General features: G+C 38.7%; 2 protein-coding genes across 4 annotated transcripts; both read right to left on the minus strand.

Annotated features, from left to right (window-relative positions):
- Positions 1–952: 952 nt before the first annotated feature.
- LOC110628360 (protein SIEVE ELEMENT OCCLUSION C) lies at positions 953–5,768 on the minus strand. Of its 2 annotated transcripts, none has more exons than XM_021774999.2 (7): positions 3,758–5,768; positions 3,435–3,542; positions 2,904–3,349; positions 2,618–2,730; positions 2,389–2,516; positions 1,759–2,247; positions 953–1,674 (listed from the first exon to the last, which is right to left on the minus strand). In XM_021774999.2, exons 1-7 carry the CDS (start codon positions 3,935–3,937, stop codon positions 1,069–1,071), a joined length of 2,070 nt encoding a protein of 689 aa, XP_021630691.1. In that variant the 5' UTR covers positions 3,938–5,768; the 3' UTR covers positions 953–1,068. The 2 variants fall into 2 exon arrangements, with proteins under 2 accessions (XP_021630691.1, XP_021630690.1); XM_021774998.2 differs by having other exon boundaries at positions 3,435–3,554.
- Positions 5,769–5,906: 138 nt separating this feature from the next.
- On the minus strand, positions 5,907–11,112 carry LOC110628361 (E3 ubiquitin-protein ligase RGLG2). 2 transcript variants are annotated; one of them, XM_043948983.1, is made up of 11 exons: positions 10,381–11,112; positions 8,725–8,950; positions 8,523–8,636; positions 8,340–8,437; positions 7,730–7,809; positions 7,506–7,611; positions 7,286–7,413; positions 6,961–7,198; positions 6,778–6,834; positions 6,506–6,684; positions 5,907–6,378 (listed from the first exon to the last, which is right to left on the minus strand). In XM_043948983.1, the coding sequence occupies exons 1-10, from the start codon at positions 10,645–10,647 to the stop codon at positions 6,604–6,606; spliced, it is 1,395 nt and encodes a 464-aa protein (XP_043804918.1). In that variant the 5' UTR covers positions 10,648–11,112; the 3' UTR covers positions 5,907–6,378; positions 6,506–6,603. The 2 variants fall into 2 exon arrangements, with proteins under 2 accessions (XP_043804918.1, XP_043804919.1); XM_043948984.1 differs by having other exon boundaries at positions 6,961–7,195; positions 10,381–11,110.
- Between the last annotated feature and the right edge of the window lie 11,546 nt (positions 11,113–22,658).

Genomic DNA, 22,658 nt, shown 5'->3' on the forward strand with positions numbered 1-22,658 from the left:
ATCGACTCATAATGCGATAAGAATCCATGCCGAACATTCTCCCCTATAATTATACATGTTCTATAGCAATAATATATTTTGATTCAGATATTTATTCATATAATTTTATTAAAAAATAGCTATTTTCATAATTATTATGCCGCCGACCGTTAAAATCAGATCAGTTTATTTATAACTAGATCTTGATATTAATCCATAACAATCAAAATCAAATCGTGAGCAAATTCAACGTTATATGCTGCCAAATGGAGGCTTAAATTGAAACATAGTCATGTGCTTAATATCTAGCCGCTCTTCACTATTATATAGTGTATTGTGTGTATCCATGCACTTTTTCATCTGAAAAATTAGTATAATAATATTGGTTATATTATCTTTTAATTTTTAAATTCTGCATGTCACATTTACATATATTTCATAATACGACCAATTGCTTCATTGATACAGTAATTAATTTTTTTTTTTAAAAAATTTCTTTTCTAAAATTATTGAGTTATCGATCGCTTTGAATTATAAATTTGTAAAATTACTCTTTTTTGCATTTAACAGTGTTATAATGTATTTTTATATATATATAAAAAAAAAGCTGACCGACACGATAAAATCTACCCGTATGTATCTCTTTTTGTTTTTTTTTTTCTGTCTTTGACCAGACATCCAACCGTGTTAGTTTACAACAGGTCTGTGGAAGACAAATCCCTTGAATCCGTGACTGTTCCTTCTAATAGGATTGTTTCCATATATCGAACCTGAGTTATCTTCTCTCCTTAGGGTTCCACGGGCATTATCGATACACCCAACACTCAGTAATTATCTCGTACTATATTTTGAAGGCAAAATTATAATGAGATCCCTAAATTTTAATGTAAAAACTACAATATCCTTCTGGTAGTCAACGAGACAAAGGGGAAAAAAGGAAAAAATGTAAAAACTGATAAGAATACCAACCACAGAACATAACTATTACTAGTCTGTGTATTTATGAGGGCTTAGCAGTCAGTAAATCAGCTAAAAAAGACATTAAATTGACAAGGCAACATAGTTAAAAGATGCCCATTTGATCTCATTTCATTCATACACAACATAACTCTCCATCAGACGCTTACACTTATTGCATACTGCAACTTCTTCAACTAATCCTTCAGCATAAGGAACAATATTAGAATGACCACACGGCCCTGCCCCTGTGAGAGTACTTCCTTCAACAACATTTCTGAGTGCACCCAAGAATCCTAACTTCATCACTTTTTCTCCCCATTCTGAAAACTTGTTCAAGCAGTCCATTGCTCTTCTTCCTTGAAGCTTCATAATATCTTTTGTGCTTCCTCTCCCTATTATCGCCCATCCCTCGTCGGTACTCTCTAGCAGAGTGGAGACTTCTTCCTGAATGTGATGCGATCTGATAGACTGTCCTGCTCGGAATATTGATCTTCTCATGCTCTCCAATCGAAACCAGAAGAAATGTAATTCTGTGAAAGAGAGGAAACTTCTGTGCATTTCTTCATTGATGGTAGCTAAAATGTGTGTTACATTTTCACTCAGATGCCTGCTGCCAACATACACTGTCTCAATCTGTATACCATCACTTCTAATTTCCATTATCTTACTGTTGAACTGTCTGATCCAGTCTACGTTCTCACTTCCATAAATGCAAATGTTTCTGCCTTCTTCTACCTGACACCAACAAAAAGGAATAAGTAATTAAGCAACAATGTTCTTTGATATGCAACATTGAAATATGCTTCATTGGAATCATACCCATCTGGTTAGAAGGGGGTCGATTTCGTCAACCAAAAGTTTCAGAGTCCAATGCTCTTCTTCCCAGAGCTGCTTTTCTCTTGAAGATGAGAATGGATATGCTTTGGCACCCCATATCAATATCATATCAATTGCATTTGAATTTGTAACCATCCCTTGTGAATCCAACACTACCATAAGAGGGTCACTTTTAAAGTTCCATACTTGTTTTATGTAGTTCACCACAGCAGAGTTGAGTAACCAAGGTCGCCGGAGTGAGTACCATGGCAATGAATCCGATAAAAGGTTGAATCTTTCTGCTTCAGCTTCACTCCATTTATCAGAAAATGAAATTGGAATCCATACAATTTCATAGCTTTCATCTAAATTCTTGTGGGGAAGATGAACATTTGTTTGATGAACCAGCAAGAGTAGTCTCTCTAGTGGAAGGAGCTCTGGCTTTGAGACCAAAAGTACAACTACCTTATCTTTCAGTTCAGACACACCTAGCTGTCAGCAAGCAATATGAAATTCAAGAAAATTTATCCTTATTCTCAATTTCTGGTTCAATAAATTACTTTAGTTGTACTTGGAGCACAAGGCACCTTAGTTAACCAGATGCATATCAGAATCATGCTTTAAAGCAAATACCTTCTCTCGAGTAGAAGATTTCTTGAGTGGTAAGTCATCTTGCAGAGCCAATAACAAGCCAAGGACCTCTTGGTTGTCAGCATGGGCCTCTGGGAGAATTTTTAACAGCTTCTGATGCAATCTTGTCTCTGCAAGTAATGCAGAAGATAGGGTGTTAAAAACACTGCAGTTTATATCACATTTACATACAGAACAGATTCAGAAACTTCTGCAGAATCAGAAGAGTAACCTATTTGTTGATGACACAAATCCATCTGCTGATTTAGGTGACTGTATATGCTGCTTAGCCTATGTACCAGGCTTGAGAGCTGCCACAGTGCAAGTGCTATTTGATTTGAAGACCTGAAGAGAAAATGCATTGATTTTTAACAGCAATATCTGAAATTTTCATATGGGTTTTCATTTTGCTAAAAAAACTAAGAAATTTAAACAAAATTTTATCTCAAAATATGATAGATCTGTTTAGCTCAGTTTCTTGTACATAATTATATGCTGATTGAAGGGAAGGAACATGCACTTGCTCAGGCTTCATGGCCATCAAGTCTGTGATCTGGGAAGAACATGCCAGTGTGCTTCTTGTGATCCAGTAAGCAGCTACATATATATGAGATTTTGCAATTGAATTTGCTTCATCATCCAGCTTTACATATCTAAGTGGTAGGGCTTCAAACTTGATAATGCACTTTGTTAGATCCACCATTGTCTTAACCAATTTGCCTATGGCCTTAAACCTAGGCTTCAAAATGCTTACATCATTAGGTAACCGTTTAAGCATTGCAACTGATACAGCCAACGGATTATGAGGGTATAGCTGCATTATCAGCCAGAATTCACCATAGCTTGTTGCAAATGCTGCAAGTATTAATGCTAATTTGGCATCCCATCTGTAATTTCCAAGCAAATCAAACAAGATCATAGTCCTTTCGTGCAGATCCCCTTCACCAGCATTTTTGAAAAGCATCTGCAATCACAGAAAAGAGAAAAGAGAGGTTAAAATTTTTGTGACTTGCATCTTCGCATGAGAGTGAAGTTGAATACATAATTACTTCATTTGAAATGTTGTGGATGATCTGTCCCAATGATTCTTCTGCTCCTGTTACTTCAATGTTGCTCATATCATTCTCTGCAATGGCATCAATATTGAACCTGCTAACCTGCAAATTGAACTTCAAATTCATATTTAAGCATACTTGCTTAAATCTAATTAAGATTGCTAGTAGAATAGATTGCATTCTATGGGGCTACTGAAAACATAGAGAATCGATCATTTTCTTTGAAAATTCGAACAATTTTGAAGAAAATATACATGCATAAACACATTAATGATGTAAACTCAGCATAAGAGTATGTAGGAAATCACGATACTTACTAGTACTTCAGATGTAGCAGTGTAACACATGATATTCTCCATTGCACAAAGTAATAGCTCAGAATCTAGGCGACGACCATCAGGATCATGTGTCAGCAAGATCTTCTTTATGAGAATGTCTTCTGCCAGAGATGTTGATGAGGAATGCAAAGAAAATGGGTCATTTCCAAAGAAGTTCATGGCCTAAGTGATCTGTGACTCCAAAGCTAATCAATGCATGAGTTGATACAATGAGCTGTAGCTTATAGACAGATTGATGCTGATGCTATATATGGAAGACAAGTCAACAGTGATTCTGCACAAATGCACTACTCTGAAATGAAGGTAAAGCTATGGCTTCCTTTGTTTTGCTTGGAGATCACTAAATTAAGTGGTTCTTGATTAAAGGCTTGTACTATGTCTCAGAATCAAATTTAATCCCATAATCCCTTTTTGCACTTTTCCTTAATATGTATAACTTGGAAGGGTACCCATAGAAATATTTAAAAGATCACTGAAGGGTTTTCCTGGCAATAAGCTTTTTCCTATTAAAAAAAATTAATTCTCAAAATAGTTTGTTAAAATACTAAAGTATATTATCATCTATAAAGAATTCAACTTAGTAGGGGAATAATTTGTCTTGGATTTCATGGACAAAACTTCAAAGGAACTCAAAATAAAAAAAGATAAAGCAGGTGTCCTTCAACATTCTTTGCATCTTATTCTGTGGGAGCCAAAAAGAAAAAAGAAAAGGAGGGTTAACAAAAAAGAGGAAAATTGAAAACTTAAAGCAAGGGAATTAACTTACAAGTTACTTGAAAAAGTAAAAGAAATAAATAATCCTACAAGATCTTATGCTAGACACACATTTCATTTTGTACTGCACTAAGCATAGGAACTTTAAATGCAAATTTAGAATTACATATTAGAATTTTTTAAAAAAAATTTCCTGGAAATGAGTGTGAATGTAATAATATTGCAACTAAAAAATATTGAGAGCATTCTGTTTTTCTTTTCTCTTTTCGTTTTTGACTCTGCATCCACCGATGGTGAAGTCTGCTGCAAAATAGAGGGAAAAGGAAGAAAAAAAAAAAAAGAAAGAAGAAAACTTGAGATGCTTGGAGGCTTGGAGCTGAGACTACTCATAGAAAACATAAACGTTCGTTCCTTTAGTTCCTAAATCCCATTATTTATCCTAAACTTGAAGGTCAATTCAAAGGCAAAATGGAGATTAAGTAGCTAATTTCAAAAGCCTAGAGCCTTCTTAAGAGAGATTTTCATCGTTGTACCACATAGAGAGAGAGGGAGAGAGAGAGAGAGAGTACAGTTGAGTCTCAAGTTGGTTCTTTTCACATGGACATGCAACTGAAGGTGATAACATAAATGGCTCCAGGAGATCTGGAAATATAAATGATGCCAAGATGCAAAAGCATTGATTTTCTTAAATATCAGGATTGCTGAAGCAAACATGCAAGTATCCTATGAAGCCAATTAAGAAGTAGGACTTGGTTTCTGTGTCATCTTATTCTCCACAGGCATTCTGAAGGTTAAAGAGCTGCGACAAAACAAGTGCAAATTATGCAGCCTATCAAAACTGGAAAACAATAATAGCAATAATAATAATGAAATTTATGTTGATCTTCTCTCCATCTTCTCTTCTTTTGTCATGTTAGTCTCATGTTTTGAGATGTTCTTATTAAAGTAAAGAATCTAGCTTTTTTCTTCTCCGTTTTGCTGCTTAGAATGTTTTTCTGTAGAATTCTGTGTGTTTTGTTTTTGGAACGTTGTTTTCTAATTTTAGAATTCTGCTTTTCTGTTCTAAACGCGGCAGTTGTATCAGATCTTCCATAACTTCCTGTTCTGATTTCGACTGAAATCAATATAAGGAAAGATTGCTTGGAGTTCAAGCAAATTTAGGTGGATTAGGAATGGGAAATTTGTGAGTGCAAAATCACTAATCAGTTCAAATATGTAGTGTTTTATTGCTGGTCCAAGCTTGTGCTTGGGGAACAAATCATTTTAAAAGTAGTTTAAGGACATGAAGTTTTTCCAAAAATCACTACACTGTACTTTGAAAATGGGTTGGTGGTGACTCTCAAACCAAGTTCAAGCTGGTTTCCCTTCAAACTAGCCAACCGATGCAAATTTCAAAGAGCTACCACACAAGAAATTAACTTAAGAAATAATTCATTTATATTTCTCCCCTGTAACAATAAGACTTCTATACTGCATGTGTACATCAAATCCAATACAATTGAAATACAAGCTTTGTGATTAAATTCCAAGCCTAACCTACCAAGTGTAGGTTCTCACAATCTAACAAATTTATCTAACATTAACAATCACAAAAGACTAGAGATAACAATAGATAAAAAAATGTTGACTCAAGTTTCATCTACCTGCTCTAAAACCCAAGTCTACCAACAATCTAAAGAACCTTCAACAGCTAGCTTCTGCTATGATCATATAGAAAAGCAGAAGCTTTGATGAGGAAGAATGAACATATTTGGCTGGACATTGTAGAATCGAACTCTTCTTGCAAATATTTAACAGACCCCAACAGTTATATACTTCCCATGCAGCTTGGCTTTTCCCTGTGTCTCTTGCCAAGGAATTCACCTACCAAGATATGAGCCACACTCCTGTGTATTGCAAGACCGTTTCCTTCTCAGTGAAGCTTATTGAGAAAATTTACTTTTTTGCTATTTGAAGAAGGCAAAAAAAAAAAAAAGCAACTAATGAGAAAAGGATGATATGCAAATTGTTAACCTGTCCCTGCCTCTGGAAAATGGGCATTTGAATCAGTTTTCACCGAAGCAAACTCATTGTTTGGCAGAGACCATCTCAGAGATTTGCATTAAAGATGATTAATATAGCCTGATTCTAGTCTGTATTGGGCTTCGACATATGGGGCATGATTGCAGGTCTTCTCCACACTCGCAACAAGTCTGAAATAGATGGGGTATCAGCAATTTAGCATGGCTATTTTGTCATGAACTCAATTCCACTGCAATACAACACAAACATAGAAAATTGTTTACCTGATGCCCACAGCCAAAGGCCATGTCCTTTCTATTAGTAAGACAAATGGGACAAACCTGTCAGTGTATAAAAAAAGAGGTACAGTTAATATTCTTTTAAGAGATTCAAATAAGTGCAGAAGGCGTAGGCGATGATGAATTCAACATTCATAGAAAGAGCCTTATGAGTAATGGTTTTTGCACCTGATTATCATAAGTAGAACTTGTATATGAAGCTGAGTTTACTGGCGTATCATATCCAGCAACTGGTGAGTCATATCCAGAGTAGGAAGGTACTGATGAATCATATCCAGAATACGAAGGTATATGTGGCTTAAAGCTGCTTGAGCTGGAAGGTTTTACACTCTTGCTGAAAGAAGATGGTCCATGAAGAGGTGGGGGAAGAGGAACCCTCTCTGGAGCATTCCCCGTCCTACGACTGCTTTACCAGTTGACAAAGCAATGGAAGTTATAAGATTTTAAATGACAAAGACAAATAAAAAAGAGACACATTATGGCTTCTAATTACCCCAATATGCCAAGCTCAATAGTCGCTTTGTATTGAGCAGGTATTTCCATCAATGCTGATAGAGCAAACTCCGTCTCTTTTCTGGATATGTTCACATTTTTTGACATTATTTCTGTGAAATTCACAAACTAAGGAAACAAAGAAAAACAATTATTCCAATTAAGGTCTGAACCGTGACAATGAAGCCAAAAATACTTTACATTATAGAACTGCTGCTTACCTGGAAGTTATCAAAGGCTCGAGCAGGGATGTTGTCATCAAACTCTCTCATCATGTCCCAAGGCCCATCACCAACCCCCACTAAAATTATTGATAAAGGGTATTCGCTGCATTGAAACAAGCATGTGACAAAGTGTGCCGGAAAATCCAAGCAACTAGCTTTTAAAAGATTCTTCTGCTCTCTTCTTTAATTTTTCAATTTTTTAAGAAAGTTTCCTGGATTACCTTGCTTTCACAATTGCATCAATTGTCTTTTTCTCCTGCGGACTGAGTTGACCATGCTGTGTATCAACACTCCTTGTTACCTGTCATGATCAGTAATTTCTGTAAGGTACAAAAATGTATTTGGTGCTTAGAAGAATTATGCCTATCATGCAAAATGCAGCTTCATGGAACAATTCACCACCAGCATTTCCCACTTCAGAGAGAGAGAGAGATGTTTAACTACTTTAGGGAAGACAAGCCTTAGCTGGGTTTACTGTAGCACTATAAGGGATACGGCTCTACTGAACGTTTCCAATAACCTTTCAACATCAATGCATAATAATATTCCTGCATCACACAGTTTCATTTGATGCCGTTATTTCAGCGGGTTTCCAGGAATTGAGCTGCCAAGTCTCTAAGACTTGGAAATGAGGTGTTGCAGCATTATTAAGAGAGCCCATCTCCCATATGTGGAATAGAAACTCACTGACTTTGGATGATAATATGTAGTGTTTCATTAAGAAATCCTAGAACAATCCGTAATAAAGTAGACTAGTAACACATCTATGAATCTGCCAACCCTGACTTGCTTTGAAAGAGAAAAGTCTGACTTGACAGTGTCTAGTCTTACCTGCCCGTCAGCAATTATCAACAGAACATGGTACTGTCCACCACTTTGCTCAACAATAGTCATGGCCATCTCAATGATGGGTGCAAAAGATGTTGGTCCTGCCATAGGAATGTCTGTGCCTTAGAAATAGAGCATTATTGATGCTGCAACATAGATAGACTAATGAAATAAATAGAATCACACCTGCAAGTCTAAGTTGCGGAACAATTTCTCTGTATCGTGTCAGCACTTCCTCAAAACCATTGCAGAATCTTTCATCTTCATGGAAACTGAAGACATCTTGATCATGTGTGGATGCTGAAAGTACACAAGACAAATAAGATCTCCATATTCCAAAGATTACTTCTACATACAATAACTAAAAGAATGCTCCGGATGAAACTACCATCTCCAAATCCAAAACATGGAATTAAGTTATCTTCATCAAATGCAGATAAAGTCCGGCCAATAATTGATATTGCCTGTTCATAAGGATTTTGTCCATTGCCAATGTGATGTAAGCTTCGTCGATTGAATGATCTTGATCCTGTCCACTCATTGCTCTTTGTGAAATCAATGCCGACAATGAGATTAGAAGACTCCAGGCCGGAATGAGCAAGAGCAGAAGTGACCTGTAGTTAATGATCTCTATTATAGTATTATTTATCATCACAAATTAAGTATTGAAATTATCTAACAAAGAGTTACTTTGCCTTAAAATTATTCAAAAATAATAGGAACTTCTTAATAGCCAGAAATAAACAAAAAGTTATTAAAGAAGTTGCAGAGAGAAATTAGAGCAGATAATAAAGAAAATGATATATCAAGTCTTAGGATAAAAAGTCAGGTTACCATATATTAGGTAATGAACCGGCAGAAGATCCTCAAGGTTTTTTGAAGTTAACACATAGATCTTTGCAAGATCCTGATGTCCTAAAGTTGGAAATACCAATAATAGATATGTCCGTCTGAATACCCCCCATACAAATACTCGTCACAGGATATCATTGTCAGCTAAGTCACAAAAGTCATATTTTTGTCACTGCAATCATCCACCTCATTCTTTTATTTCATTTTTAAACTTAATATATTCAATTTACATATAGATGCGTATTCTTAAATGATGAGGCATTTCAAGTTATCATTATATTGAAATTTAATGATTTTTCAATTGCAAAATAGATTCAAACGCATAAAGACATACTTTCTGCAGCTATCACAATTCTACTATGTAACAATGTATATACTTTGTTATATTTCAATGTTGTCAACTCAACTCAAGTTTCACATCCTTTTCAATAACATCCTTCAGGCTCATCCAGAACAAAGGGTCATAAAAGTCCCATATAAGGTCAGGCAGCCATTGGCTATTCCTCTCCTAGTATCTACTCCCAAAGAAAAAGTTAAATTCGATTAAGCTGTACCAATTCACTTAAATATCATCATAAAATATTCCAAAACTCTTTCTTGGCAGCTAATTTTGAGTCATAATGCATCTTTTTTTTTCCACCCGCAAGCCAACCAGAAAGTTGACCCAATATTTTGGTTGCACAGTTATGCTTGTGGTCAAAGATTTTAAAGCCAAGAAAAATACCTATACCTCATGCTCCGAAGCTTAACATCATCATCCTCATCATCAATATCTATACTTGTCACCACCCTTCAGGAGATCATGGTCTAATCCCAACTAATATCTAATCATAGACTCAGGCCTTCACATCAATCTCTCACCCTTGGCCTCTCTTAGGGAGTGTTTACCATCGAGTTTGGAGACCAAAAAAGTTCTATTGAAAAGTAGTTTGAGAAAAATTGTTTTGCTATTTTGGTATTGCTATGACTAAATTATATGGATATAATTTTTTTTTTTTTAAATATTTTCTAAATAGTATATTTAAGAAAATGATTTTCAGTCTTATGGCTCCAACAAAAATGACAAACATACCCTTAATCTAGTTACTATAGCTCTTAAGTCTATGGCATATAGGCTACAAGTAAAAAGATCATATACAACCTAAAGAAATAAATCAAAATTCAGAAATATGGTGAAGAACTATGGTCCAACCTGATCCAAGGTCTTGTAATCATCAGCAATCCTGGAGAACTTTCTATCTAACCTCCTCTGTGGCCGAGGACTTTCTGCTTCATAGCTATAAGAAGAATTAGAGGGCTGATGTTGCTGAGGTGTGTAGTATTGGTTTTGTTGAGATGGGTATGGATATGGTGATGCTTGTGGGTGTCCATACTGATTCCATGATGAGGATGATGAATTGGATGCACCGTATGATGAAATATGCCTCCCACTCGACCCTTTTGAACTCTTCCCTCCCATCACCTAAAGAAATCCTCAGAATTTTTCAAGAGGCAAAAATTTTTCTTTCTTTATCAGCAACACCTGAAACTTGAAATAATAAGAAAGTCTGGAAATTGCAAAATTGGAGAATACAAAAGATCTTGAAGTTTATAATAAATTTGGTTTCTGTGGGCTTATTCAAATCTTCAAATTAAAGATTATTATATGGAAGTTTCTGAGTCGACCAAGAAAATTAAACAGCGAACCGATATGAAACAAAGACCAAGACAATTTATAAGTCGGCTAAAGAAAATGACCAATTCAAAGATCTGCCGCCGACCATAGAAATGTTTCTGCAAACAGCAGCACTTGCCTGTAAATTTGATGGGAAGATTAAAAATGAAAACATCAAAAACAAGCTGTATCAGAAGGAAAGCTCAAATGGGTTTAGAGAGTGAAGCACGCAAGATAAGAACACTACGCTAATGATAAAAGCAAATAAAGATTATTAAAGCAAATACGTAACTCACAGGCAAGCAAAAACCAAGCAAAGGTGGCAGTAAAGTATTCTGGTCAACTGCAATTTTGACATCAACTGTTGTTATTCAAAAGCTTACAAGTTTCTGTGAAAATTTTAAGATTGAGATTGAAATTTTTTATTTTTTTTTTTCTGATAAGAGAAAAAAGATCCTGCTGAAGTTTATCAGCTAAAAATCGTTCGCATTGATAAGAAAGGATAGTAAATAATAAGGGTGAATTGCTTATAAAAAAAAAATTATAAGTCAGTTTTTTATTTTTAAAAATTTATTAAAATATTTTTTTCATCAATAAAATATAATTTTTCTGTTTATTTTTATTTTTAAAAATATAATAAATTTTTTTTTTCTTTTCTTCTACACTTTTCTTAACATCGTCTAAACGTTTACTTGTAGAGACAGTTTCATCCAATATTTTAATAAATTTTTTAAAATATATCAATTAGACTGATTTATTATTATAATAATGATAATATTTAAAAATTAAATAAAAATTTTTATTTAAAAATTTTTATTTAAAAATAAAATAAAATTTTAAAAATTTTTTCATTTTTTTATTTATAATAAAAAAATAAAAAGACTATTTGATTAATATAAAAAAATATTTTAATAAATTTTTAAAAATATAATATTGATCTGTTAATAATAAAAATATTTAAATATTAAATAATAAATTTTTAAAAAATTAATAATAATAAAGAGAAATTAGATTAAACATCTAAATACTGCTGTTGTTGTTAATAAATTAGTATTTATATTTTTAAAATTTATTAAAAATATCTTTAACACTTATATTTTTTAATTTAAAATAAATAATTAACACTTCATTTATTTTTTAAAAAATATTTTTTCATTTTTAATATTTAAAAATCATGTTAAAATTTTTATATATAAATTTATTAATACATATTTTTTAGTATTTATTGTGCATTAAAATCTTTTAACTATTTAAGTAAATTAGTTATCATTATTTTATACACATTAGTTATAAAAATAAATTTATAGGAAACTTGATAAACATAATAAAATTATATTTCAGTGATAACTGTACATAAGACAAAGATGGATTTTGATTTGATTAATAAAAAATTAGATAAATTTTAACAATTTTTTTTAGAAATATAACTATTATTTTAATATTTAAATGTTTAAATTAAAATTATTAAAATGTAAAAAAATCAATTGATTTTTCTAATTCGTCCTAAAAAAACAATTGATCTTGTAAATTAACAATTATATGGATATTTTAATTTATTTTTATATAAATAAATAAAAGTATGAATAATAATAAACTATTTAAGAGACTAAACGAAGAAATACATAGGAATGTGAATAAAAAATATATTAAAAAATTTAAAGTTTAGACAGAATTAAAATTTAAAAATTTTTTAATAAATTTATCTAAATATAATGTGTATGGCATAATGAGTTAAGAAGTTACTATTATTGTATAATTTAGTGAAATTAATTAATTAATTTAATTTTTTAAAAAATATTATTAACTTTTCAAGAAAATTTAAACAATTTATAATTAAGTCGTTGAATTTTAATAAAATTTATAAATTAGTTTTTATTTAAAATTTATATAATGATTAAATTTTTTAAATTTAAATCTATTTAAAAAATTGCTCCTTTTATTAAAAAGAAATTAATTTTCCGTTAACTAATTTCTACCCTTGAGAATATTATGATTCTCAAGGGAATGGTGTATGTAGATGCAATTAAACGTGGATAAGCGGACCAGTAGTTTAGTTACCTTAATCACAGAAATTAAAAAAATTAATCGAATTAAATTAATCTAAAATTTTAATTTAATTTTTATTTAATTGAATTAATTTTTAATTTTAAAAATTTTAATTATTTTAATTTAATTATAATAAAAAATTAAAAAAAATCAAAGTGAATAGATTATTGATAATAATATTGTAATAACCGGCTAGATTCCGGTATCGGAATTCCTACCGTCCGGTGGAATATCGGATGTCGGAGACATCTAGAAGGGTAAGACCGTGTTTTCATAAAATGTTTTAATGTGTTTTATGGTTTTATGTAAAAAGGAAATGAGTTTTTGCATGAAAACAATTTTGGAGGAAAACTCAGGTTCGGCCGTCGAACCTTAAGTTCGGCCGCCGAACATGCAGGCATTTCGGGTGTGCCTTAGGCCCCCGAAGGCATGAGTGAGGGAAGTCCAGGTTCGGCCGCCAAACCTCAAGTTCGGCCGCCGAACATGGCATGCATGCGGAGGCACGTTCGGCTCCCGAACGTGGCCTGGCCAGCCACTATAAAAGGGTCCCTTAGCCGAAAATGGGCGAGCTTTTCTCCCCATTGTCGGCCAAGGTGAGATCTCCGCCGTCCCTCACCAATCTTTGAGTTCTTCCTTCAAATCTTTTAAGATTTTCACAAGTTTTTGCTTTGTTTTGAAGATTTTCAAGTTTTGAGCAAGTTTTGAGCTTGGAGACCCAAGGAAGTTGAAAATCTCCCATCTCCGAGTTTAGGTCGTCTCTCTCTCGATCTTCACGAGGTAAGAGCCGATCTTAAGCTCAATGCATGTTTTAAGTAAGTGTTATAAAGATCTATGGGGTAGAATGCATGTTTAGCTTATAGTTAGGTTTTTGAGTTATTGTTGTGTTTTGAGCAATGTGGCTTGCCAATGTATGTTTGATGTGTTGTAGATGGGGTTTTAGGTAGTTTGAAGCCCCTAGGAGCTTGTATGCTTGTGTATGTGTGTTGTAGAATAGGTTTATGCATGTTTGGATGGAATGGGAGGCGTATATGCATAGAAGAGCTGAGTTTCTGCCACTAAGGGAGAAACCAGGTTCGGCAGCCGAAGGAACTTTCGGCCGCCGAACATGCTTGTGGAAGCAGCCTTCGGCTGCCGAAGCTTGCCCCCGAAAGGAGACTTTCGTCTCTGTCTGGGAGTTTCGACCGCCGAAAGTGCCGCCGAACATGCATGAGTTTCGCCTCTGTCTGGGAGTTTCGGCCGCCGAAGGTGCCGCCGAACCTGCCTGACTTTCGGCTCTGGAGGGACTTTCGGCCGCCGAACCTGCCGCCGAAAGTGCCCTGTCCAGCCCTTTTTTACATGTTTTTCTATGATTGTTTCATGATGTTCTAGGGGGTTTTTGGGGGATGTTTTTAGAGATATGTTCTAGTTGTTTGGTCCCTCATTTGAGTCCACCTGTGTAGGTTCGGACCCGAGGAACCGAGGACCCCAGCAGTGAGTTCAGCTGCTCCTGAGTCAGTAGAGCTTTAGCAAGAGGTGAGTGGAATAAACCTTATGCTTTTAAATAAATAAATCAGTTTTAGCATGATTCACGCATCATGAATGCCATGAGATATAATAGGGTGTTTGCATTAGACTCACGAATATGTTGCATTGCATAATATGTTGATGATGTGGGTGAATATTGAATGATCCTTTAGTCCCCATATGTTATGATGATGATGATACAGTACGGAAGACCAGTGAGGCCCATTCTACGCCCCTGGCACAGTTGGACCATGTAGGGGACTATTGGTGACAAATTCATCCTTGATGTGATTAGCTGTGATGTGATGCATTTCATGTTATCATATGTTTTAAATGTTTTATTATTCTGCTCACTGGGCTATTGTAGCTCACCCCTCTCCCTTAACCCCCAGGCTTGCAGGTACAGGGTAGACCAAGAGGTCAGCAAGAGTAATGAAGTCTTATGTATGTAATAGATAGAATGTGGACATGACGAATTGTAGAATGAGAAATTGTAAAGTGATGAATAGATATGTTATGTAATGATGATATTGAGGTTTAGAAGTGTGCTTGACCATAGTATATTGTAATCCCTTTTTAATACATGATCTCAAATGTTTTATGACGTATATGTGAACCAACTCAACGCATGTTATGTAGCCCATTGGGGTTTTGATGAGATCCCACAGAGGGGTCAATGTTATGGTTATGTTTATGTTCAGTGCATGCACATGTTGAGGTTGGTACTTGAGAAATGCATGAAAGAAAAGTTTTAATTTTTATGTATATTCTTGATCATGTATGGGATTAAACAGGTTTACAGGTTGTATGTCAGGCTTGCTACGGGTCCCGGCGGCCTTAAGCCGACCTGGATCCTAGCGCCGGTAGCGGTCCGATTTTCGAATTGTTACAGAATGGTATCAGAGCCCTAGGTTCATATGATCGGACCTAGAGTGTCGGGCTCATAGATGTTATAGAGGGTCAAGCACAATAGGAAGATCATGTCCACTAGGATAGGATGTGGAGTCCTGTCTTGTTTGATGATGTGAAATGCCATGATTATATGCATGTGCATTAATGATATGTGATGTATGTGATGAGGGTTCATGTGTGCCCACATGAACCATATGATGCTAATGTTTGCTTGTTATGTGCTGCTTTTCAGAAAGCAGGATGAGAGAAACTCGTCGATCTGCACGATTGACTGGAGTACCACCTGAGGATGAGGGCACGAGCGCCCGTACTCCAGCATTGCCTAGGGCAATGTCAAGCAGGTCTAGTAGAGAAAGAGCAGTAAGAGACCCTAGAAGGTCTTTGGATCTGGGTAGAAGCAGATCAGTGAGGGGAACAGTTCAGGGAGGAATGTCAGAGGACATGGGGGATGATATGGATGTAGAGCAGAGGAGGGATGGCAGTCTGGGAGTTAGCATGTCAGAAGAAGGAATGGGAGAGTCCCAAGGAGGCACTCAGGCCTCGGGATTTGTTCAGCCACCTTACTACCCACCCTTCTCACAAAACCCTGGGTATTCGATGGGAGGCACATCGGATTACCATAGCTTTAGCCCTTATCCCACACAGATGCCATACCCACCTTATTATCCACCATACTCATAGTACCCAATGTATCCACCTCCACCTTACTATCCAAATCCGGCAAACCCTACCCCGGGGGATGCTGCACCTCCTCCTCCACCAGCAGAACCCACAGTTCCAGAAAATCCAGTACCGAAGCCTAGCTCATCTGGTGGGAGCAAGGTCAAGATGACCGACTACATGAAGCTGGGTGCTCCTCAGTATGAGAAAGGGGATGACCCGTTTGTGTATCTTGAGAGGGTCAAGGTGATCACAGATGAGATTGGGGCTGATGATAGTAGAGCCATTCAGATGGTTGGGTTCACACTTAAGTCCAAGAAGGCACGAGAGTGGTTCAAGAATTACGTGAATCCGAGGGTGGACAGCATGTCTTGGGAAGAGTTTGCAAACGAGTTTGCAGGATGGGCTTTCCCTGACAGCTCAAGGGAATTGAAGATGATAGAGTTTGAACAGTTGAGGCAGACGGATGATATGAGTATAGATGAGTTCACGGACAGATTCTTGGAGCTGTTGCCATTTGCAGGGCAAAATCTTGACTCAGACCAGAAAAGGTCAAGAAGGTATATCATGAAACTCCACTCCAGGTATTCCTCCTTGATCCAATCAGCAGATAGGGAGAGCTTCCATGCCATAGTGGATATGGCCCGGAAAATGGAGGCCAGTGCCATCATTCAAGGGACAGTTAAGCAGTCAGTGGCACAGCCTTCTGGTTCTAAGACCCCAGGCTCTTCTTCTTTCAGTGCAGCAGCTTCAGGCAACAAGAGGTGGAGCAGTACTACCAAGAAGCCAAAGAAGAACAAGTTTTGGAACAAGGTCAAGTCTAGTCTGGGACTAGGAAGTGGCTCGAGCTCTGGTGCGGATAATGCAGTTTGTGCAAAGTGTGGTAGGCCACACAAGGGAGTTTGCCGGGCTGGGACAGCAGCCTGCTTCAGATGCGGGTAAGAGGGACATATGGCTCGGGAGTGTCCTAGGGCAGCTTTTGGAGCACAGTCCCAGTAGACAGTTTCAGGTAGTGTAGCGCAGCCAACAGCTCCAGCCACGACTCAGGCCAGTGGCAGAGGTAGAGGGAGAGGAGCAGCCTCTTCTTCAGCGGGTTTCAGAGGTGAAGGTCCATCAGCTCCAGCACGGATCTTCACCATGACTCAGCAGGAGGCAGATGCATCTAACACCGTGGTGGCAGGTAACTTAGTCATTGGTTGTTCAGATGTGTATGCCTTGATGGACCCTGGTGCATCTCATTCTTTTATTGCTCCGAGAGCCGTTGAGAGGTTGGGTCTGATGATCTCTGGGTTAGAGTGTCCTCTCTGGGTCAGTGGACCCAAGTGTGATCCATCAGTGGCAGAGTCAGTCTGCCAGTGCAGTCCAGTCTTTGTTGAGGGAAGATGCCTTTCCGCCGACCTTGTGGTTCTAGACTTGACAGATTTTGACGTCATTCTAGGGATGGACTGGTTATCTACCCATGGTGCTACCTTGGACTGCAGGGATAAGGTAGTCAGGTTCAGAGGTCAGGATGGGTCAGAGGTTGTCTTCAGGGGAGACAGGAGGGGTACATCTAGAGGTCTGATATCAGCTCTTCAGGCTCGTAGGTTGCTTAGGAAGGGATGTCAGGGGTATTTGGCTCATGTGAGAGAGCTTAGCAGTCAGGTTAGAGAGCCCGCCTCGGTGCCGGTGGTTAGAGAGTTTCTAGACGTCTTCCCAGATGAGCTGCCAGGTTTACCACCTGCTAGGGAGATAGAGTTCGAGATAGAACTGATACCTGGAACCCGACCGATCTCTATCCCTCCCTACAGGATGGCTCCAGCCGAGTTGAAAGAATTGAAAGAACAGTTGCAAGAGCTGGTAGAAAAGGGCTTCATCCGACCGAGCACCTCACCTTGGGGTGCACCAGTCTTGTTTGTGAGAAAGAAGGATGGATCCCTTAGACTTTGTATCGACTACAGGCAGTTGAACAAAGTCACTACCAAGAATAAGTACCCATTGCCAAGGATCAACGATCTATTCGACCAACTAGCAGAAGCGGGTTGTTTCTCCAAAATAGATCTGAGATCTGGGTATCATCAGCTGAGGATCAGAGAAGAAGATGTGCCAAAGACAGCTTTCAGGACCAGATATGGGCATTTTGAGTTCCTTGTAATGCCGTTCGGGTTAACCAACGCCCCTGCAGCATTCATGGATCTCATGAACAAAGTGTTTAGCCAATACCTGGATTACTTTGTTATTGTCTTCATAGATGATATCTTAGTGTATTCCAGGAATGCAGAGGAGCATGCCCATCATCCGAGGTTGGTTCTGCAGACCTTGAGGGAACACGGCTTGTATGCCAAGTTCTCTAAGTGTGAGTTCTGGCTGAGGAGCATTTCATTCTTGGGGCATGTAGTGTCAGAGAACGGAATAGAGGTGGACCCCAAGAAGATAGAAGTTGTGGCTAACTGGCCTAGACCCACTTCGGTGACAGAGATTAGGAGTTTCTTGGGTTTGGTAGGTTACTACAGGAGGTTCGTCCGGGACTTCTCAAAAATTGCAGCTCCTCTGACCAGGTTAACCAGGAAGAATCAAAAGTTTGTGTGGACCGACCAGTGCGAAGAGAGTTTTGAAGAGCTTAAGAAGAGGTTGACTTCAACACCAGTGTTGGCTCTGCCATCTAGTGATGAAGACTTTACAGTCTTTTGTGATGCGTCCCGTGTGGGACTGGGTTATGTACTAATGCAGAATGAAAGGGTAATTGCTTATGCTTCTAGACAGCTGAAGAAGCACGAGTTGAATTACCCCACACATGACCTAGAGATGGCAGCCGTAATCTTTGCACTCAAGATGTGGAGACACTACCTCTATGGGGTAAAATGTGAGATCTTCACAGATCATAAGATCCTGCAGTACATCCTGAGTCAAAGAGATTTGAACTTGAGACAGAGAAGATGGGTAGAGCTGCTGAGTGATTACGATTGCAAGATTCAGTATCATCCGGGTAAGGCGAATGTCGTGGCAGACGCCCTAAGCCGGAAGTCACTAGGCAGTCTATCCCACATCACGGCAGAGAGGAGACCAGTGGTGAAGGAGTTTTACAAGCTCATTGATGAAGGTCTACAGTTGGAGTTGTCTGGTACAGGTGCTTTGGTTGCTCAGATGAGAGTGGCACCCGTGTTTCTGGAGCAAGTGGCTCAGAAACAGCATGAGGACCCAGAGTTAGTAAAGATTGCCAGGACTGTTCAGTCAGGCAAAGACAGTGAGTTCAGATTCGACAGTAAGGGGATCCTCCGCTATGGGAGTCGATTGTGTGTACCAGATGACATAGGGCTAAAAGGAGACATTATGAGGGAGGCTCATAATGCAAGATACAGCGTTCACCCCGGAGCCACCAAGATGTATCAAGATCTGAAGAAGGTTTATTGGTGGCCAGCTATGAAGAAAGAAGTGGCACAGTTTGTGTCAGCCTGCGAAGTGTGTCAGAGGGTGAAGCTGGAACATCAGAAGCCGGCTGGAATGCTTAACCCGCTACCTATTCCAGAGTGGAAATGGGAGAATATAGTTATGGACTTCGTAGTGGGGTTACCGGCAGCGTCCAACAGATTGGACTCCATATGGGTGATTGTGGACAGACTCACCAAATCTGCTCACTTCATCCGTGTCAGGAGTGGCTATTCTGTGGACAAGTTGGCGCAAGTATATGTTGACGAGATCGTCAGGCTGCATGGGGTTCCTGTTTCAATAGTATCCGATAGAGGGCCCCAGTTCACCTCCAGGTTTTGGCGGAGTCTGCAGAATGCCATGGGTACCAGGTTGGATTTTAGCACTGCTTTCCATCCACAGACGGACGGACAATCAGAAAGGACCATCCAGACCATAGAGGATATGCTCAGAATGTGTGTGCTGGACTTTGGCGGTTCTTGGAGGCAGCATCTACCTTTGGTGGAGTTTGCCTACAATAACAGCCATCATGCTAGCATCGGGATGGCTCCATATGAAGCTTTGTATGGGAGGAAGTGCAGATCACCTGTTTGCTGGGAAGAAGTTGGAGAAAAGGCCTTGGCAGGGCCTGAGCTAGTAGAGATTACCAGCAGGGTAGTACCCATAATCAGAGAAAGGATCAAGACTGCTGCAAGCAGACAGAAGAGTTATGCAGACATCCGCAGACGGCAAGTAGAGTTTCAGGAGGGGGACCTGGTATTGCTCAAGGTGTCTCCAATGAAAGGAGTGGTTCGCTTTGGGAAGAAAGGTAAACTAGCCCCACGATACATCGGACCCTTTGAAATCTTACAAAAGATTGGGAATGTGTCGTACAAGCTAGATTTGCCTGCTTCAATGGCAAGAATCCATCCGGTTTTCCACGTTTCCATGTTAAGAAAGTTTGTGTCAGATCCGGGCAAGGTTCTTAGTGAGCTTGATGTAGAGATCCAAGAAGATCTCACCTATGTTGAGCAGTCAGTACGGATCGTAGACACCCAGATCAGAAAGCTGAGAAACAAGGAAATCCCGATGGTGAAAGTCCTGTGGAACCACCACAATATGAAAGAATGCACTTGGGAGGCACGGGAGTCCATGCTCCAGCAATACCCTTATCTTTTCTGAGGTTAGTTCCTTATGAGTTTTATGTGCTGTGTATGTTAATATGTGTATGCCATGCTATGTGCTAGTTGAGGAACATTCGGGGATGAATGTTCTTAAGGGGGGGAGAATGTAATACCCGGCTAGACTCCGGTATCGGAATTCCTACAGTCCGGTGGAATCTCGGATGTCGGAGACCTCTAGAAGGGTAAGACTATGTTTTCATAAAATGTTTTAATGTGTTTTATGGTTTTAAGTAAAAAGGAAATGAGTTTTTGCATGAAAACAACCTTGGAGGAAAACCCAGGTTCGGCCGCCGAACATGCAGGCATTTTGAGTGTGCCTTAGGCCCCCGAAGGCATGAGTGAGGGAAGTCCAGGTTCGGCCGCCGAACCTCAAGTTCGGCCGCCGAACATGGCATGCATGCGGAGGCACGTTCGGCCCCCGAACGTGGCCTGGCCAGCCACTATAAAAGGGTCCCTTAGTCGAAAATGGGCTAGCTTTTCTCCCCATTGTCGGCCAAGGTGAGCTCTCCGCCGTCCCTCACCAATCTTTGAGTTCTTCCTTTAAATCTTTCAAGATTTTCACAAGTTTTTGCTTTGTTTTGAAGATTTTCAAGTTTTGAGCAAGTTTTGAGCTTGGAGACCCAAGGAAGTTGAAAATCTCCCATCTCCGAGTTTAGGTCATCTCTCTCTCGATCTTCACGAGGTAAGAGCCGATCTTAAGCTCAATGCATGTTTTAAGTAAGTGTTATAAAGATCTATGGGGTAGAATGCATGTTTAGCTTATAGTTAGGTTTTTGAGTTATTGTTGTGTTTTGAGCAATGTGGCTTGCCAATGTATGTTTGATGTGTTGTAGATGGGGTTTTAGGTAGTTTGAAGCCCCTAGGAGCTTGTATGCTTGTGTATGTGTGTTGTAGAATAGGTTTATGCATGTTTGGATGGAATGGGAGGCGTATATGCATAAAAGAGCTGAGTTTCTGCCACTAAGGGAGAAACCAAGTTCGGCAGCCGAAGGAACTTTCGGCCGTCGAACATGCTTGTGGAAGCAGCCTTCGGCTGCCGAAGCTTGCCCCCGAAAGGAGACTTTCGTCCCTGTCTGGGAGTTTCGGCCGCCGAAAGTGCCGCCGAACATGCATGAGTTTCGCCTCTGTCTGGGAGTTTCGGCCGCCGAAGGTGCCGCCGAACCTGCCTGACTTTCGGCTCTGGAGGGACTTTCGGCCGCCGAACCTGCCGCCGAAAGTGCCCTGTCCAGCCCTTTTTTACATGTTTTTCTATGATTGTTTCATGATGTTCTAGGGGGTTTTTGGGGAATGTTTTTAGAGATATGTTCTAGTTGTTTGGTCCCTCATTTGAGTCCACCTGTGTAGGTTCGGACCCGAGGAACCGAGGACCCCAGCAGTGAGTTCAGCTGCTCCTGAGTCAGTAGAGCTTTAGCAAGAGGTGAGTGGAATAAACCTTATGCTTTTAAATAAATAAATCAGTTTTAGCATGATTCACGCATCATGAATGCCATGAGATATAATAGGGTGTTTGCATTAGACTCACGAATATGTTGCATTGCATAATATGTTGATGATGTGGGTGAATATTGAATGATCCTTTAGTCCCCATATGTTATGATGATGATGATACGGTACGGAAGACCAGTGAGGCCCATTCTACGCCCCTGGCACCATGTAAGAGAAAAACCAGCGAGGCCCATTCTACGCCCCTGGCACAGTTGGACCATGTAGGGGACTATTGGTGACAAATTCATCCTTGATGTGATTAGCTGTGATGTGATGCATTTCATGTTATCATATGTTTTAAATGTTTTATTATTCTGCTCACTGGGCTATTGTAGCTCACCCCTCTCCCTTAACCCCCAGGCTTGCAGGTACAGGGTAGACCAGGAGGTCAGCAAGAGTAATGAAGTCTTATGTATGTAATTGATAGAATGTGGACATGACGAATTGTAGAATGAGAAATTGTAAAGTGATGAATAGATATGTTATGTAATGATGATATTGAGGTTTAGAAGTGTGCTTGACCATAGTATATTGTAATCCCTTTTTAATACATGATCTCAAATGTTTTATGACGTATATGTGAACCAACTCAACGCATGTTATGTAGCCCATTGGGGTTTTGATGAGATCCCACAGAGGGGT

This window comes from Manihot esculenta, chromosome 12, assembly GCF_001659605.2.
Source record: "Manihot esculenta cultivar AM560-2 chromosome 12, M.esculenta_v8, whole genome shotgun sequence".
NCBI classification, from domain to species: domain Eukaryota; kingdom Viridiplantae; phylum Streptophyta; class Magnoliopsida; order Malpighiales; family Euphorbiaceae; genus Manihot; species Manihot esculenta.

Coding starts and splice junctions, on each gene's coding strand:
- LOC110628360 (XM_021774998.2), bottom strand. CDS start 3,937: ATGAACTTCTTTGGAAATGACCCATTTTCTTTGCATTCCTCATCAACA. Junction 3,555..3,757: donor CTGCTACATCTGAAGTACTA/GTAAGTATCGTG, acceptor ATGAATTTGAAG/TTCAATTTGCAGGTTAGCAG. Junction 2,731..2,903: donor GCCATGAAGCCTGAGCAAGT/GCATGTTCCTTC, acceptor TTTTCTCTTCAG/GTCTTCAAATCAAATAGCAC.
- LOC110628361 (XM_043948983.1), bottom strand. CDS start 10,647: ATGGGAGGGAAGAGTTCAAAAGGGTCGAGTGGGAGGCATATTTCATCA. Junction 7,810..8,339: donor TGATAATTGCTGACGGGCAG/GTAAGACTAGAC, acceptor TGATCATGACAG/GTAACAAGGAGTGTTGATAC. Junction 6,685..6,777: donor CCTTTGGCTGTGGGCATCAG/GTAAACAATTTT, acceptor CATCTATTTCAG/ACTTGTTGCGAGTGTGGAGA.